The sequence below is a fragment of the Harpia harpyja genome, chromosome Z (assembly GCF_026419915.1).
Source record: "Harpia harpyja isolate bHarHar1 chromosome Z, bHarHar1 primary haplotype, whole genome shotgun sequence".
NCBI lineage: Eukaryota > Metazoa > Chordata > Aves > Accipitriformes > Accipitridae > Harpia > Harpia harpyja.
Genome location: NC_068969.1, coordinates 43,477,924 through 43,494,293, shown reverse-complemented (window position 1 = coordinate 43,494,293; position 16,370 = coordinate 43,477,924). Strand labels below are relative to the sequence as shown.

Genomic DNA, 16,370 nt, shown 5'->3' with positions numbered 1-16,370 from the left:
AGTGCTTTGGAAGATTGTCATGTTATGTGTTTTCCCCAGAAGTGCACTGGGGCAAGGTCTCCAGAGGTATGGCTGGATTTCAGCCCGTGTCTCCCAATGCCAGGGCAGCTTTTACACAGGAGTGCAACACAGGCTCTGCAGAGCACAGGTCTCAAGGAGAAGGGAGGCTTCTTGTGTGAAACTGGGGGAACGTGAAGCAAACATAACCATTATTCATTCATTGGCATGTATTTGTACCCTGCTGTTGTGGTTTAACCCCAGCCAGCAACTAAGCCCCACACAGCCGCTTGCTCAGTCCTCCCTGGTGGGATGGGGGAGAGAATCAGAAGGGTAAAAGTGAGAAAACTTGTGGGTTGAGATAAAGACAGTTTAATAGGTAAAGCAAAAGCTGTGCACACCAGCAAAACAAAACAAGGAATTAATTCCCCACTTCCCATTGGCAGGCAGGTGTTCAGCCATCTTCAGGAAAGCAGGGCTCTATCACGCCTAACAGTTACTTGGTAAGACAAATGCCATCACTCTGAACGTCCCCCCCTTCCTTCTTCCCCCAGCTTTATATGCTGAGCATGACGTCATATGGTCTGGAATATCCCTTTGCTCATTTGGGGTCAGCTGTCCCAGCTGTGTCCCCTCCCAACTTCTTGTGCACTCCCAGCCTACTAGCTTTTGGGGTGGGGTGAGAAGCAGAAAAGGCCTCTACTCTGTGTAAGCACTGCTCAGCAGTAATGAAAACATCCCTGCATTGTCAGCACTGTTTTCAGCACAAATCTAAAACACAGCCCCATACTAGCTACTATGAAGAAAATTAACTCTATCACAGCCAAAACCATCATACCTGCTCAGAGGTGAGCAGCACAAGAAAACAGAAAACAATTGTTTGGCGAGGGAAATGTACAATCCACACCATGCATGATGAACTGGAAGGCTCTCAGCCCAGGCATGGGGTGTTCTGAGGAGTGTGAGCATCTCAGTGTGTGTTTGGATGGGGAGAGGATGCAAGTCTGTCCCTTCAGGAGATGCTGTGCCAGATTCTGGTCTCCAGAAGAGCTCTGGCTGTCTGCAGGGGCATCACCTCCCCCGGCGCACCTCTTCCCCCTCCTTCTTCACTGGCCTTGCTGTCTGGATAGCTGTTTTTCTCACACTCCAATCTCCTCCCCTGCTGCAGGTTTCCCCTTCTTAAATCTGTCATCCCAGAGGTGCTACCACTGCCGCTGATGGGCTCAGGCTTGGCCAGACATGGGTCCGTCTTGGAGCCGGGGAAGCTTCTAGCAGTTTCTCACAGGAGCCACCCCTGCAGCCCTCTCCCCTGCTACCAAAACCGCGCCACACAAACCCAAAACATACCTGTAGGAACCTTCCTTGTTGCCCTTCACATCCCTTGTCAGACTAAAGTCCAGGTGGGCTGTAGCTTTGCTAATCCCAACCCTGCATGTTTGGACAGCGGTCACCTTCTTTTGCCTGGTGTCTCTGTCTGTTCTTTTGCACTATGGATGGCAGTAAAGGAGATGAAACCTGGAAGGAAACCAAGTAATTGTGACTGGAAAAACCTGAAAACAGAGAAAACGGAAGTGAATGTTTAAAAATGGTAAAGAAGGACCCTGGAGGCAACACTGAGCAGAACCCCCTGGCAGATCCCACCACCCCTGGAAGGGGCCCAGAGAGTTGGTGGATGCCCAGGGCTCTGCCTGGGGCTGTGAGTGGAGAGGGAGCAGACGTAGCCCTGCTACTGTCCAGGTCTCCTTATCCAGCTCCTTTTTCCTGTGGAGATGGGAGCCTGTGTGACAAGGGCCAGGAGGAGGTTGGTGAGGGGTACTGCAGCGTGGTGGGCCCTTGAATGGGGGGAGGTAGGTGGAAAGAGCAGCCAGAGCCTCGGCAGGATCTTTGGAAGAAGAGAGAAAAGTTGCTCATACACTGGGGTCTCCTGCTTTCCATAGAAAGATGAAGGAGAGGGGGATCCCATGGAGGTACCTCTGCCTCTTGCTCAAGGGAGGATTTTGCAGCTAGCTCCCTGTGGCCCATGGAGTCAGCTCTGATGATGCTGCAGCCCCCCACTGCCCCCTGCCCCCATCAGTGAGATGACCTGCCTCCTAATGGTGGGGTGGTAGGCAAGGGTGGGGCATGGAAAAAGTGAGATGAACATGAAAATGCGTCAGTGTGGCACGGCTTGGGCAGACTAGTTTGATGTGAAATTAGCTGAAGTGGAGTGTAGGAGTCATCTGGGAGCTCAAAGGCCCTTATGGAGAAGGTGGGGGCTGCTCTGCTGCAGGACTCACCCAAGATGGGAATGGATTCAAGGTGGGCTTGCCTCCAAGAGTGAATGGTGGCAAATGCCGCCAGTGACCCAAGTGGCCATCTCTGCTCACTGCCAGGAAGCTGTTTCCATTCTGTGAGGAAGCTGTTTCGAGTAGCTGCCAATCTTGCAGGGGTGGAGAATAAAAGAGGAAAGACCACTTATCTCTGCCTGGTACACAGCAGATAACATTATGTTGTTCTTCCAAAACAGGCACTCGGGAGCTGCTCAAGTACAGCCCTGTAGAGAAGTGTTTTGCTCAGCCCAGCTCTTCCCAGCTGCTCTATCTGGGCTGCTGCTTGGCTCTCCATGTGTCTCATTGCAGCTGTGTTTGGAAGTGACATCTGGTGCTTTTTCACTGAGGGCACGTCATGGCACTTCAGGCTACACTGCAGCTCCTTCTGGGTGCAGGACATATATCAGAAACTGGGATCTCCTTGTGCTTTTAAGCTGAGGAGACCCTTGTCTCCCACACAGCATTTGCAGAGCTGCCTTCTTTGACACCTGTGTAAGGAGGTGTATTGGGTTTGTGTGGTGGGGTTTTGGTAGGAGGGGAGGGGCCGCAGGGGTGGCTCCTGTGAGAAGCTGCCAGAAGCTTCCCCAGCTCTGAGTCGGACCCGCCGCTAGCCAGGGCCAAGGCCAAGCCCATCAGCAACTGTTGTAGCACCTCTGGGATAACGTATTTAAGAAGGGGAAACCTGCAGTGGAGAGGGGAGTGGACTGTGAGAGAAACCCCTCTGCAGACAGCAAGGTCAGTGAGGAAGGAGGGTAAGGAGGAGCGGGGGAGGAGGGGATGCCCCTGCAGCCCGTGGTGAGAAGGCAGGCTGTCCCCCTGCAGCCCATGGAGGTCCACAGTGGAGCAGATGCCCACGTGCAGCCTGGGGAGGACCCCACACTGGAGCAGGGGGATGCCCCCGAAGATGGCCGTGACTCCATGGGAAAGCCCACGCTGGAGCAGTCTGTGCCTGGAGGACTGCAGCCCATGGAAGGGACCCACGCTGGAGCAGCTTGTGAATAGCTGCAGCCCGTGGGAAGGACTCAGGTTGGAGCAGTTCATGAAGGACTGTCTCCCATGGGAGGGACCCCACACTGGAGCAGGGGAAGAGTGAGGAGTCCTGCCCCTGAGGAGGAAGGAGCAGCAGAGACAATGTGTGACGAACTGACCCCAACTCCCATCCCCCATCCCCCTGCGCTGCTGGGGGTGGGAGGAGGTAGAGGAAGCTGGGACTGGAGTTGAGCTAGGAAGAAGGGAGGGGTGGGGAAGGTGTTCTAAGATTTGGTTTTACTTCTCAATACCCTTGTTTTGATTTAATTGGTAGTAAATTAAATTGATGTTGTTTTTTCCCCAAGTTGAGCCTGTCTTTTGCCAATGACCATAAGTGGTGAGTGATCCCTCCCCGTCCTTGTCTCGACCCATGAGCTTTTCTTTGTATTTTCTCCTCCCCACCCCACCAGGGCAGGGGAGGATTAAGCGAGCAGCCTCTGGTGCTTTGTTGCCCACTGGGCTTACACCATGACAGAAGGCAAGCCCAGCTTTTTGTCAGCTGCACTGGAACAGTTCTTTGTGCCCTGGATGGGAGATGCTGTGAAAACCATGCTTCCTCTCCTTGCCTGGCCACGAGTGTTTTTTTCCCAGCTCTGTCTTTGTTGTGGTGTTTTCTGCTCTCCTTGTTCAGACGAAGGAACGGAGATACCTCTTTTCTCTTGGGCCAGTCCCCCTGCTCCACCTTCAGCCCTGGAGAGTGGACATGGCACTCAGTTAGATTGTCTTTCCCAGGAACAAATATGGCATTGCATCTAGCAGAACAAAAAGTTGAGCGTGGTTGAGATAGTTGAAGTGCCACATGAAGAGTGAATAAACCAACACATTCCTTCCAGGAAGGTAGAGGGAGGAGGAGGAGAAGTGACTGGAAAACCTGCTGCTTTACAAAAAAACCAAGGAAGAGACTTGTAGCTGTAGACTGAGGCCCCTTCTGTCCTGCCATGCAAGCACAGGAACGGAAGCAAAGAGGCTGGGCCAGGACTGCTGATGGAAAAGGGCTACCGGTGGCCTGTGACTGGTTCCTGCATTGTCCTGACAGCAGTGGAAGGGCAGATCTGCGCAAGCAGCGTGAAGGCAGACTGCGCTGGGGGCCTGCTTGGGGGATAAGTGCTTCTGTAGTCCCTTTAGTACCTGTACACCCACCTATGCATTCAGTGTTGGGCCAGCATTTGTACATAACACAGCATTTGGTGTGTTGAGAGCTCTGATGGAGAACTTATAGGAATGGTGATCTCTTTCCTCTGCAAGGATCTTCTTGTAGGCACCATAGCTGGCACTGTCTAATAGATGAGAACTGTCAGAGCCCTGGCCGTGCTGTTATCATTAACAGCCAGCTCAGAGATCATCTCTTGCTGAGGAACCACATCTTGTCCACCGCACGGCTTGTAGCAGACAGGCTATACATGCAGGGGGTTATTTTGCTTAGTGAAGATGTGAGCTTTTTCAGCTGTAAATCGTAAGGTTTCGGTATGGTTTGGTGGCACTGTGCCCTTGGTTTACTCCAGTTCAGCCACCTGTTTGAAGCAGGACTATTATGAGCATTAGATCAAGGAGCATATGGCTTTGTCTAATCAAGTCATGAAAGGACTTCCAGGGATGGAGACCTATCACCACTCAAGCAACCTCTAGTGCAGAACACTCCTCCACCCTCCTTCCAAACAATTTTTTCCTAATGTCTATGTGTCTGCTTTATTTGGGATCAGCGTCTCCCACTGTAGCAGACACAGTCTGCTGATACTGCACCTGTTCATGCTGTTTTTCACCATATTTTATCCATGAGTTTTTTCTTTAAATGCTGAGATTTCTGCTGTGGCTGAAATTGTGTCAAAAGGGACACTGTTCCACTGGGATTGTCTTTGCCAATTTTATGATATTCCCAGTCAGATCTTGTTGTGCTGCCTGAATTGTAGGTGTTTTGAAGTCCACTGCTGTAGCAGCTGAACCTTAATTCTACAAGTCGAAATAGGAGAGAACTGTCTTTCCTAAGCACTGTCCAAACTCGGACATTTAATTCCTTTTATTTCCTGTATTCTGTATTTGCTGTTAACATTTTACAGGTAGTCTGCATGGGATGTCAGTATCTTACTATGTGTTCCTGCTCTCTGTAGAAATGGTGTTGCAATAATGAATATCTCCTGTGTGCTTGGCTACTCCTTTCTGCAGAAGAGCCTTGAACCTCCAGATCACGCACTCTCTCCCGCATCAAGTGCAGTTTAGCTAGAAGTTCCTTGGAGCCAGGCAATTAATTTCCTTTTGGAAAGATAATGTCCCTGCTGTAAGAAGGAACTGCTGCATCCAGACAATACAGTGATTTCCCCCCCCCCCCCCCCCCCCCCCCGGTGTGACAAACCTAACCACTAAAGCTGTAATGAGCATGAAGTTGAGAATGCTGCACCTCTGGGGCTGTTTGGGGAGCTAGACAGTTGCATATAACCTCAGCTTTCTTTCTGCCTGAGAACATCCCTTCTTCCAAGACTAGCTTCCTAGGATCACTGCTTTCTCTTTCAAATAACTTGCATTTCTTTGTTTTCTTTTGGGATAGGTAGCCCTCACTGTATCAGAGATCCTTTGCCCCTAATGTTTTCTGCACAAGAAATTTGATCAGCTAAGAATATGGACAAATGCAGGGTTAACATAGGTAAAATATGCCAAGGTAAAAGTGAGCAACAAAAATGACTGTGAAAGCAACCAGTGATCTGCCAGGGCTGATTTTTTACAGATGTGTATTTGTCCAAGGTGGGTTGGCTCTGAGCTGTGCCAGTAGATTGGGAGAAGGTGGGGAATAGGACAGGACTTGTGTTCTAGCACTATTCACAGCCCAAATCTTCCAGTGTGACGTGGGATGTGAGCTTTGTGGATCTTTGTGTTGATGGGTGCTTGTAAAGCTCCAGTTAGACTACCCAGGATCAAGCAATACAGTTTCTGAGCATTTAATAGTCATCCGAGGGGGATGCAATACTGTGCCAGCAACAAGGATATTTTGGTTTAGAATTGCTTAGACCCCTACTTGTCAGGTGATGATGCACTTGATTTCCTGCCATTGAGTGCATGCTTCCCTTCAAATGCTTACCCATGTGAGTGAGCAGTCAAAGTCTTCCTGTAACCCAAAAGCTGCTTGGTTGAGTTCCCCTCTCAAACTGGAGTATTGTTGATTCAGCATCACTGGCAATATCATTCACCCAATGCATGTTAAACAGATCAATATGGGACAAACTCAAGCTCTTTCCCAGTCTCTGCCTATACTCGCAGCTGATTGTGTCAGGCTCTCTTTCACCCATAACCTTCTTGCCTGATCTGCATTTCTTTTCCTTTGTGCAGTAGGGTCTTCTCACCATCCTCGCCATGTGCATTTTACTGTCTAGGTCTTGTGGAAAGAGCTGGAGTTAATAGTCTGAATTGCCTTTTCTGCCCAGCGTGGGTGGTTTCCTATTTGAAATCAGTTGCATCAGTTCCATTAAGCATTATTGCTCTCTGTGGGAAGGGATTCTTGTGTTTAGCATGCTTTGTGTATCTCATTTAAACACCATTTAAAATGTTGTCTGTCAGAGGGCTGCAGTGCAGTTATATACCAGACATGCAGAATGTCATTGTCAGTGCGAAAAAACCAACAGGTGACTGTAACTATTCCTATGGCCTCTCAAACCTCTTTTTTCCCTTCTTGTGAGCAAAATTTAGACTTGTTTTTGGTTCTAAAGCACCTGAGTGCTAAACAAAGCATGCATCCAGACTGGCCATCTTTCAGGCTTTCCTCACCCAAGATGTTTTATCTTTCATGCTTCCTGAGCTCTGTGCAACTGAGATTGATCTCCTCTTAAACTTGGTGCCATGTGGCCCTGCCCCAGCAATAGGGACTGCTGGTGCGTGTACAGCCCAGCTGGCTGGTGATGAAGAGAGCTGTCTTTTCTCCCCTGCACTCTCCTCTCTCCATCAGAGATGTGCGATGGGTGCAAAGGCAGGTCATGCCGAAGGGGTGAAGACCAGCAAACAAAAATGTGGCTGCTGCTTGCTGGCTGAGGGTTGGTGCGAGGAGCCCAAATAGGGAAGATGAGCCTGTGCTGTGGAGAGGGGAGTGGAGGTCTGCAAGCCTTGCTGGGACAGCCAGTCCTTATGTCACGGGGCGTTGTGTTTCTCCCCTTGCAGATGTCTTGGCACCCACAGTACCGCAGCTCCAAGTTCCGTCATGTGTACGGCAAAGCCGCCAGCAAGGACAAGTGCTACGACTGTGTGCCCATTACCCGCAACGTCCACGACAACCACTTCTGTGCCGTGAACCCCCACTTCATTGCTGTGGTGACCGAGTGCGTGGGTGGAGGGGCCTTCATCGTCATTCCCATCCAGCAGGTGAGCTCTGCTGAGGCAAGCTGCCTTTCAAGAGTGTGTTGAGAGGCTGGAGGAGAGCCAGGCTTTCTAGGGAGCTAGATCACACAGGATATTCAGTTAATGCTGTTGCCTGAATTGCAAAATGATGGAAGGGGCCCCAGATATCCTGACAGGTGATTCCTGGGATGTGTGTACTTACATGTTTTACATTGCTGCTTGCAGTTTTTTAACACCTTCTTTCACTTCATATCTCATTTGCCTTGTATAATCAGCAGGAACTGTGCTGTTCACATATTTGTCTCCTAGGAGAAATTGCAAATAAAAAAGCAGTAGATACAGAGGGCAAAAACTGAAAGGTGCTTTAATGGCATGGCTTCAGCTGTGACCAAAGGAGAATATGGTATGTTTTGCTCTACCCTGTCCTTTGTGAAAGAATGGAGACACAGTTATCAAGCAATGAAGCTCTTAAGCTTCAAGCACTGATGCTGGAAAAACTTCCTTTTCAGAAACAAATCCCATGTTTATGGGTTTTGATGACTTAGGGATCTGATGAGAGGGAGAAGCTAGCTGTCTGATGTTTATTGCTTCAGAAAAATTAGGCATGCACTAATGTGGATTCACTTCAATATAAGATTATGAGCTCTCTGGAATCAGGGCAGAACAGATGAAAGGCGAAAGTTCAGCCTTTAATTAAAAGTTAATTGATGGTGTTATTGCAATGCCACTTTTTCAATATATATTTGCTAAGGATGAAAGCGAACTGGCTATGCTTGAAGAACCTAGCACAGTTCCCAGCCCTTCTAAACTTTGTTTATTCAGCTCCTTCACTGCTGGTGCTGTTCAGAGACAATCCTTCTAAAATTAACCACTACCCTGTTTTTCTTGACTGAGTCATTTCTGTCCCCTCGACCATGATCTGTTGAGGCTGAAGAACTTGACTTTATCACAGAGCTGCATCTATAAGCAGGCAGCTGGTGACTGTGGGATGTGGGGTAGGACCCAGCTCTCAAAGTGTTGGCAAAATGAGCTGAAGGTGCTTGCACTGCTTACTATTAATTCTTCTGTCTTCTCACCTCTTCTCAGCCTGGCTAATCTTTAGTAGCAATTCTTCCATTCTTAACATCTGCTCAGATACTCCACCCAGATCCGAAATACGGATTGCAGAAGTCAAAGGCATGGTAGAACTAGGAGATACAGAAAAGGATAATTAAAGTACATCAGTGAAAATGTGAAACTGCTTTCATGTGTGGAAAGACTTTGTAGGTTAGGCCTCACTCAGTCTGGGAAAAAAAACAAGTGAGGTATATAAAACTGTGAAGAAGGTGGGGAAGAAGTCTAAGGAGCAATTCTTGATTTGCATGGTGAAGGGCATCCTGGAGACCAGGGAGCAGACCGTTAGCAGCAGATGTGAATCCTTCTGCAGTTCAGATGTGGAGCTCACTGCTCCAGATGCTGATGAGCCCAGAAGAATTGAGGGGTTCAAAACAGGACAGAGTTATGGAGAGGAGTTGGTTTACGAACTGTGTTTGTGCAGATGTAGTTCCCCTAGTTCAGGAAGTCCGTCGAGGGCTGACCTTTGGTGATGTATCAGGGAAAGGATCTGTACGTGCTGTGCTTCATACAGCCGTTCTCTGAATACCTGTTCCTGACCCGTGCTGGTGGGGCAGAGCAGCCTCAGCAACCCGCAGAAAGGGTTTCCCTGAGTCTGGGGGCTGTGATACAGTTACTTTTTTTCATGATACACTTCCAAACTGGTGCCACCTAGTGAAAAGTGGCAGCTTTCAACTTGTGCTCCTGGTGGTGGTATTTGTGGCTGCCATCTCCTCCTGTAGTGGTGATCCCTGGTAGACAGCATACTGGGCTCTTGGCTTGTGACCCTGGCTGCCAGGCCACTGAAGGCACCCCAGTCTGGAGATATGTGCCTGGGACAGTATTGCCCTCTCATGATGGACAGCTGATCGTGGTTTTGACTGGATTCACAGGGAGCAGCCACATCCCAAGCATGCCACAATGTGGATGAAAAGCCCAAGAGTCAGGACATCATGTTTAGCCAAGGTGGGAGATGGTAGCTGGGACAGGGAGGGCTCCACTTTCCAGGGAGGATGAACAACCTGCTCTGGGAGCTGCTCTTGTCCCTCCAGTGCTTTTTTGAGTTCATTCTCTGCGTGCTACTGGAGGGGCTGCCTGCTTCAGCATGTGGTTGAATGCAGGCTCAACCTCTCTCTGTTTAACCGTGCCTCCTTGCTTGATTGTTGTGCTCCTCTCCTGCTGAGTCATGGACACCAAGCTCTCTCATCTCTCCTTGAATAAATACCACTTCCTGCCTTCCGCACCATTCTTCCTCTCTGAGAGCCTGGGGCTGAGCAGCAGAGGTTATGTAGGGAAAGAGCTCTTTGCCATAGATATCCTCCTTTCAGCAGGCCTTTGCATTCAACCTGAAGAGGAATTAGTTGAGTATTTGCCACCACTTGGAGAATGGTCTTCTGTTGCAGAATGTGTCAGTTAGGTCCTCATGAAGATGTGCCATTGAAGGACATCTCACCAGGGAGGGAAGTGGCTGTGGCCACAGGGGCTGCCTGGTGCCTAGAACAGACTGAATACCTTTGTGAATGTTCCAAGTCTGAGGAGACATGGGCTCAGTGGCTGTAACTGGGAGATGAGCTACTTTCCCACACTGTGGCCTGGGTGTAGATTGGTGTCTGACACAGATGTGTTGGGGAAGTGCATGCACTGATGCCAAGGAAGTATCTTGACTCAACGGGCAATTTTGTGGCCTTCCTTTGAAAGACAAAGGCCTGCCTTTTTCCTTTTCTGATGACCAGACTTGGTTGCGACTGCATCTGCCTGTTCCTTCGCAACATAAAGCAAATGGATAGCAAAATAAGAACAAAGTCCTGAGAGACAGAGATATTTGTGTCCAAGTCTTTGCAGTCTCCAGTCTTTCAGTGTGTCAGTACCAGGTGTGAAAGTGAGGACATCTGTGGTTGTGTAGACCTCTTAGACACAAACCCTGCTCCCTTCTCTCTGTGGGCAAGGAGTATGAAATGAAACCTGTGATGACCTCTCAGGCCTTACCTAACTGATGCCATATGTGAGCGCTGTGCTGTGCTGTGATGACAAGGTGTGTTAATGCCCTTTGAAGAACACCTGAGAGGTGGGGCTGACCCATCTCACAGTAATCTACCCTGTACAAATCTGCTGGGAGAGTTTTAACAGCTGTCCCACTAGAAGTGGTTTTTGTCAAGGAACTCTGAGTTTGGCTACTTTTTGAAAATGCTGGGAGTTTAGAAAGTGAGCGGTTGAAAAATTACTCATTTTCAAGCTCTGCAAGTAACTGTGGAAGTCAGGTACCTCTGCATGAATGACAACACATCTAGTTACTGAAATAGTTTTTGGTCTGCAGAATGAAATTTCCCGCAGTACATGAAGAGCTTCACTTCCACATGCAGATGTGAGTCTGAGACCAACAGCCCTACCTGTTTGTTTGCAGCCTGGGGGTTCATGTGTTGTGGGTCCTGCTCTGTACCAGGGCTGCAGGGTTGCATTGGGGCAGGTGGGACGTGTGGCTGGGAGGGTAAGGGCTCCTTTTCCAGGGCCAGCTGAGCCTGCTGGGGATGTGGGGGTAGGAGAGCATTGCAGTATGGGGCAGACAGAGGCGAGCTCAGGGCAGCCTGGGAGTCTTCCAAATGGAGTGGGGAGCAGACAGGCAGCGAGCTCTGGGAGGGGACAGAGTTCCCATATGGATCAAGGGATCCCTGTGGAGCTGGCTGCCCAGCCCATTGAGTTGCCAGCTTGAAACCAGCCCTGAAGCCTACAAAAGGACACCGTGGGCGGGGGAACGCTGCTTATTAAAGGCCTTTTATCTCTCTTCTGCCTTCCCAAGTCACTTTGCATTGTTGCTATTATAAAAGGGAATTGTTTTAGACTGTAGTCTAAAAAAGCACAGTCTTTTACATTTCAAAGCCCTCTGGGTGTTCAGTTTAAAGCAGGTTCGTCCCAGTCTATGCGACAAACTTTCCGGTGAAGCCAGAATAGTTACACATTGTGTCCTATTCTGCCTTCAAAACCATACAAATTTTCAAGGCTGGGAAAATTACATCCTAGACCCATCCAGGTTAGGGCCAACACTGATTCCCCTCTGCTGTGCACTCTTAAGGCCTACCTCTGGAGAGGTGCAGGGATGACACCAACAGAAGTGTCTGCTTTCCAGGAGAGCATGCATTTGCATTCATTTTGATTTACGATTCTTCCAGGTGGGATAAAAGTAAGCAAGTAAGCATCAGCAGCTTGCCACCACATCTCTCTCCTTAGGTGACTGACCTTTGCTTTTGGACAGATGTCTGGAATGTAAGGTGGGTCCTGCAGCTCTCCATACTTCTGCTCCTGACAGGGAGCAGCAAGTGCTGCTCCAATGTTAATAAAATCCCCAGCACCTTCCTAGCACATAATAAATATACCGACTTGAGTTTGTAGCAAAGCTTACAGTATGGGTTTATCCTGATGCAACACAGCCCCCATGTGGCACAACGCCCTCAATACTCCTTAGTGCACTTCGCAATTTCACCAGTAAAGATGACACCCAAACAGGGCATTTTTTTGGAGAGTCTGGAGCGCTGATTGAATGTGGTAAATGGCTAGATTTGAACACTACCAGAGAGAAATAGATAGCTTGTTGAAAGAAAAACTGCATTTTTAATTTGTGTCACAAATTTCTTTTTACTTAAAAAGTAAAATAAATTCTAGCTGGTGAGGCTAAAAAATAAAAGCTAAACCATTTCTGCTTATAAGAAATGTCTTCTGAAAGAGATTCTGTTTGTTTGTTTGTTTGTTTTTTCCCCCCCCAAGATCTTTAAAAAATGTGGAAGATTCAACTCATTCACGAGTATTTTTCCTCTAAGTTTTATTCTGGTGTCTGAACCAAATACTGTCTTCTAACTTCAGCAGACTCGATTGCTGTACAGATTTCTTGATAACAGTGTGTACTTAGGAAGGCCTGAGTACTTCTTTCCTTTCTTGTCAGTGTATCATCAAGACTTGCCTTGCAGGGACAGCAAAAACCCATTCTCAACAGCTAGAGAGCACCCAGGGCATTTGGAGCATAACAAGCAGAAAGAGGTTTCTTGCTGGAGTTGGCTTGGATCTTCCTTGGAAATGTCCCATAATTCCATGGCTCACCTTAGGTTTGATGATACTTGTTTTTTCCAGACAGGCAAGCTCGACCCACATTATCCCAAAATATGTGGGCACAAAGGGAATGTTCTGGACGTCAAGTGGAACCCGTTCAATGACTTTGTAATAGCTTCGTGTTCAGAAGATGCCTCAGTAAGTTTACCAGCTTGTATTCTGCGTTATTACCTGGCTAATGTGTTTTTTGGGGAAAGAAACAAGAAAGAAACCAAAAGGCCCATGGATGAGATGTGAAAGCATATGTATACTTATAAAAAAAGTCAGGGAAGAGTAAATTTCCTTTCTTTCTCTTGAGGTCAGACCTTTGTGATCCCTTCTGGATGATATACCAAAATCAGCGTGAGGAGGAAGATCTGTTTTGTGGGGGCTTGCGTCTTTTTGGGTGTGTTTGCATGAGAAAAACAGCATATGAATTTAAAATGGAATGACTATTCAAGTTTAATTGCTATAAAACTATTCCTTTACTTTAGAATAAAAGTTTCAACACAACATAATCTGGAACAGCTATTTCAGATTAATTCCCTGCAGAGCAAGTTTGAGTGTGTTCCTACACTCAGTTACTCTCTAAAGTCATACTGGATCAGTTATGAGGTAGCTGAGGAATCTGCATCATACTATTCTGAAATAAGTAGTTTAGCTGAAGTTAGTATAATTAAGATGCAGTCACATATTTTACTCCAGTGTAGGTGCAGACTAGTTATTAGGAATTGAAAGATTTAATTCATGTTTGTAAGGGACACTTTAGCCCATATCTACCCATTGAAAGGTTGCTTTCCATGTCCTGTCAACTGTGTGATGTTGACTTCTGTGATAGTGAGGACATCTGACTAACCACTGTGCTTTTTTCCAGAGATCCCACGTGTGTTTTCTCCCACTGGCTATATTCACCCTCTGCCACACAGCATCAGTGAGGTTTCCCTTGTCATCTCCTCCAGCCCTGGCTTGGTGCACATCCTCTGCCATTTCAGCTCTGCCAGAAATCACTCTTGAATTGGAAATCTAGGCCCTTTGAATTGTCCTTCCCGTTTAGTGACTTGCCTCTGCTTCTTTGGATATTCATGTCTTATTTGAAGGCTTCTTTCAATTTCTGAGCTGCCTGTGAGAGTTTTATATTATCTTCCAACCTGTATGCCAGGTTTTCGTGCTGTCTCAAAAGGAATTGTGGCAGGAAGGCACCACCATGCCCTCTCTTTTGAGCCTCAGATGAGGAATGAGCACAAGCTTTGAAGATTCCTGCTGCAGTTACAGAATCACAGAACCATTCATGTTGAAAGGGAGCTTGAGTGGTCTCTACTCCCACCTCCTGCACAGGTCTGTGGAGCTGAGTCTTGAAAACCTCCAAGGATGGAGATTTCGCCACCTCTCTGGGCAACCTGTTCCTGTTCTTCACTGCTCCCATGGGGAAATTTTTTCCTTATGTGCAGTCAGAACGTCCCGAGTGTAGTTAGTGACCGCTGTATCCTGTCCTCCCACCCTGCACTTCAAGACAGAGCCTGGCTCTATTTTCTCAGTAGTCTTTTGTCAGTGTTGAAGGCTTCTATCAGTTTGCCCTGAAGCTGTTTCTTCTCCAGGCTGAGCAAGCCCATCTCCCTCAGCTTCTCCTCACAGGACAAGTGCTGCAGCCTCCTGAGCATCCTGGTGGCCTCCACTGGACTCACTTAAGTTTATCAGCATCTTTCTTGCACTGGAAGGTGCAAAACTGGATGCAGTATTCCAGCTGTTTTTTAATGATTGCTGAGTAAAGGGGAAATCGCTTCCCTCGATCTAGTAGCTATCATTCTGTTGTTCCAGACCAGGATGTTGCTAGCTTTCATCCCTGTCAGGGCATGCTGCTGGGTCATATTTATTCTATTGTCCACCAGGACCCTGGGGTATATGCAGAAGGACTGTTCTCTGTCAGCTTGCTTTTCCATTTTCCTACTGCAACTTGGCACTGGATCATTCTTCAGGCTAAAGAATGGAAACACTGAGCTTGTCACTGGTCGCAGCACCAAAAGTTGTTTTAAGAAGTCTTGCTGTTTGCGACTGTACTCTCTTTTTTGGTACTATCCTCCCAGCATCATCCTCGTAGCAGGAAATGGGATTCTAGGGGTCCCCTGCACAGTGACACAGTGTACGGACACCTCTTCCCTCCACGCTAAGTAGTGGGGACAGCAGACTGTGTTTCTTAGTGTGACTGTATTTCCTGGTACCTGGTAGCTAGACCTGTGGAGGTCACTTAGTCCAAGCCCTGCTCAAAGCAGGCCAGATGAATCAGGTTGCTCCAAGCCTTCTTCAGATGAGTTGGGAAGATCTCCAAGGCGACAGATCCTGTGGCTTCACTGGGCCCTCTTCCAGGGGTTGAGTACCCTTCTAGGGAAAATAGGGCGCTCTGATCTCCAGAAAGTGCCCATATTGCCATTTGTGTCTATTGACTTTTGTGGTCTCCTTGTGCACCTCCAAATAGTCTGGCTCCATCTTCTCTGTGCCTTCCTGCAATGCAGTTGAAGGGCAGCCAGAGGAGCTCACCTTTGCCTTCTCACTCCCAAACTGAACAAATTAGTTTCTTTCCAGCTCTCCTCAGATTTGCTGTGCCCCTGTCCCCTCCTCATCTCATTGGCTGCTCTTGGACTTACTCCATGGGGTCAACATCTGTCTTGTCCTGGCCTGTACTGGAGAGCTCAGACTGCACATACTGTTGGGACATCTCCACAGTAACACTTTCTCTCTGTTCTGAGAGAAGTCTGAGGAAGTTTTGGGGGTCCCAGAAGCGTCCAACACTTCCACTGGACTGGACATTAGAGCCAAAGCCTCCCTTGCCATCTGTTGTTAAAGGCCTGGTGCTCTCTGCCATTTCTGAGCATTAGCATAAGCCACTGTTCTGGCTTGTATGCTAGGATGCATCTGATTGCTCTTACTGGACTGGGTCTCCCTGGAACTTTTGAGGAGACCAAAAGCTTCTGTGAAGATGGTGGAAATTTCCCATCACCCACATTCCTCAGAGGTTTCTTGGACATTAACGAGCCTTTCCTCAGCTTGCCTTGGTGGTACCACAGCTATCTTTTGTGGCGTGTAGCTGAAACATGTAGAGTGGTACTTCTGGGTACTGGAGGGGATGGATAGTCTCTGTGAACACCCAGTGACCTTTCCAGTTCCCACTGCTGCTTCAGGCAGGCTTAGGACTGAGGGCAAGGCAAGTGGCCAGGGGCTGAGAGTTTGAACAGTATGGGGAGACGGCTTATCCTCTTAACTCTTCTGTTCCTTTCGGCAAATCATCAGGCATGTATGAATTCAGCTTGCTGAAGATCTCCCCTATGTTTAGAGGGGCAACTCTGTGCCTTTTACTTTGCTGTGTCAGTTTTTCTTCAAGATGCAGCAGGGTAGAAGGCTCATGGATTGTTCCTGCTTGGCCTGACAGGTCTGGCTCCAAGACCTGCTTCTTCTGCATGCTAAGCACTGGCAAATTCTGCCATTTAATGCATCCTGAGATTCCTGCCAGGGGCTTTTCCCTGCTTTTACCACCAACCATTTCACAGCATGGGGAGTGAATGG

General features: G+C 48.2%; 1 protein-coding gene across 3 annotated transcripts in view; it reads left to right on the top strand.

Annotated features, from left to right (window-relative positions):
- Positions 1–16,370, top strand: part of CORO2A (coronin 2A) — a 59,247-nt gene that overhangs the window by 27,670 nt on the left and 15,207 nt on the right. Inside the window, exons 2-3 of one of the 3 annotated variants that reach the window (XM_052776832.1) lie at positions 7,473–7,673; positions 12,862–12,974. In XM_052776832.1, coding sequence (XP_052632792.1) covers positions 7,473–7,673; positions 12,862–12,974 — 314 coding nt within the window. Of the gene's footprint in view, positions 1–7,439; positions 7,674–12,857; positions 12,975–16,370 lie in introns of those variants that run through there. The other 2 variants (XM_052776834.1, XM_052776833.1) reach the window with 2 other exon arrangements.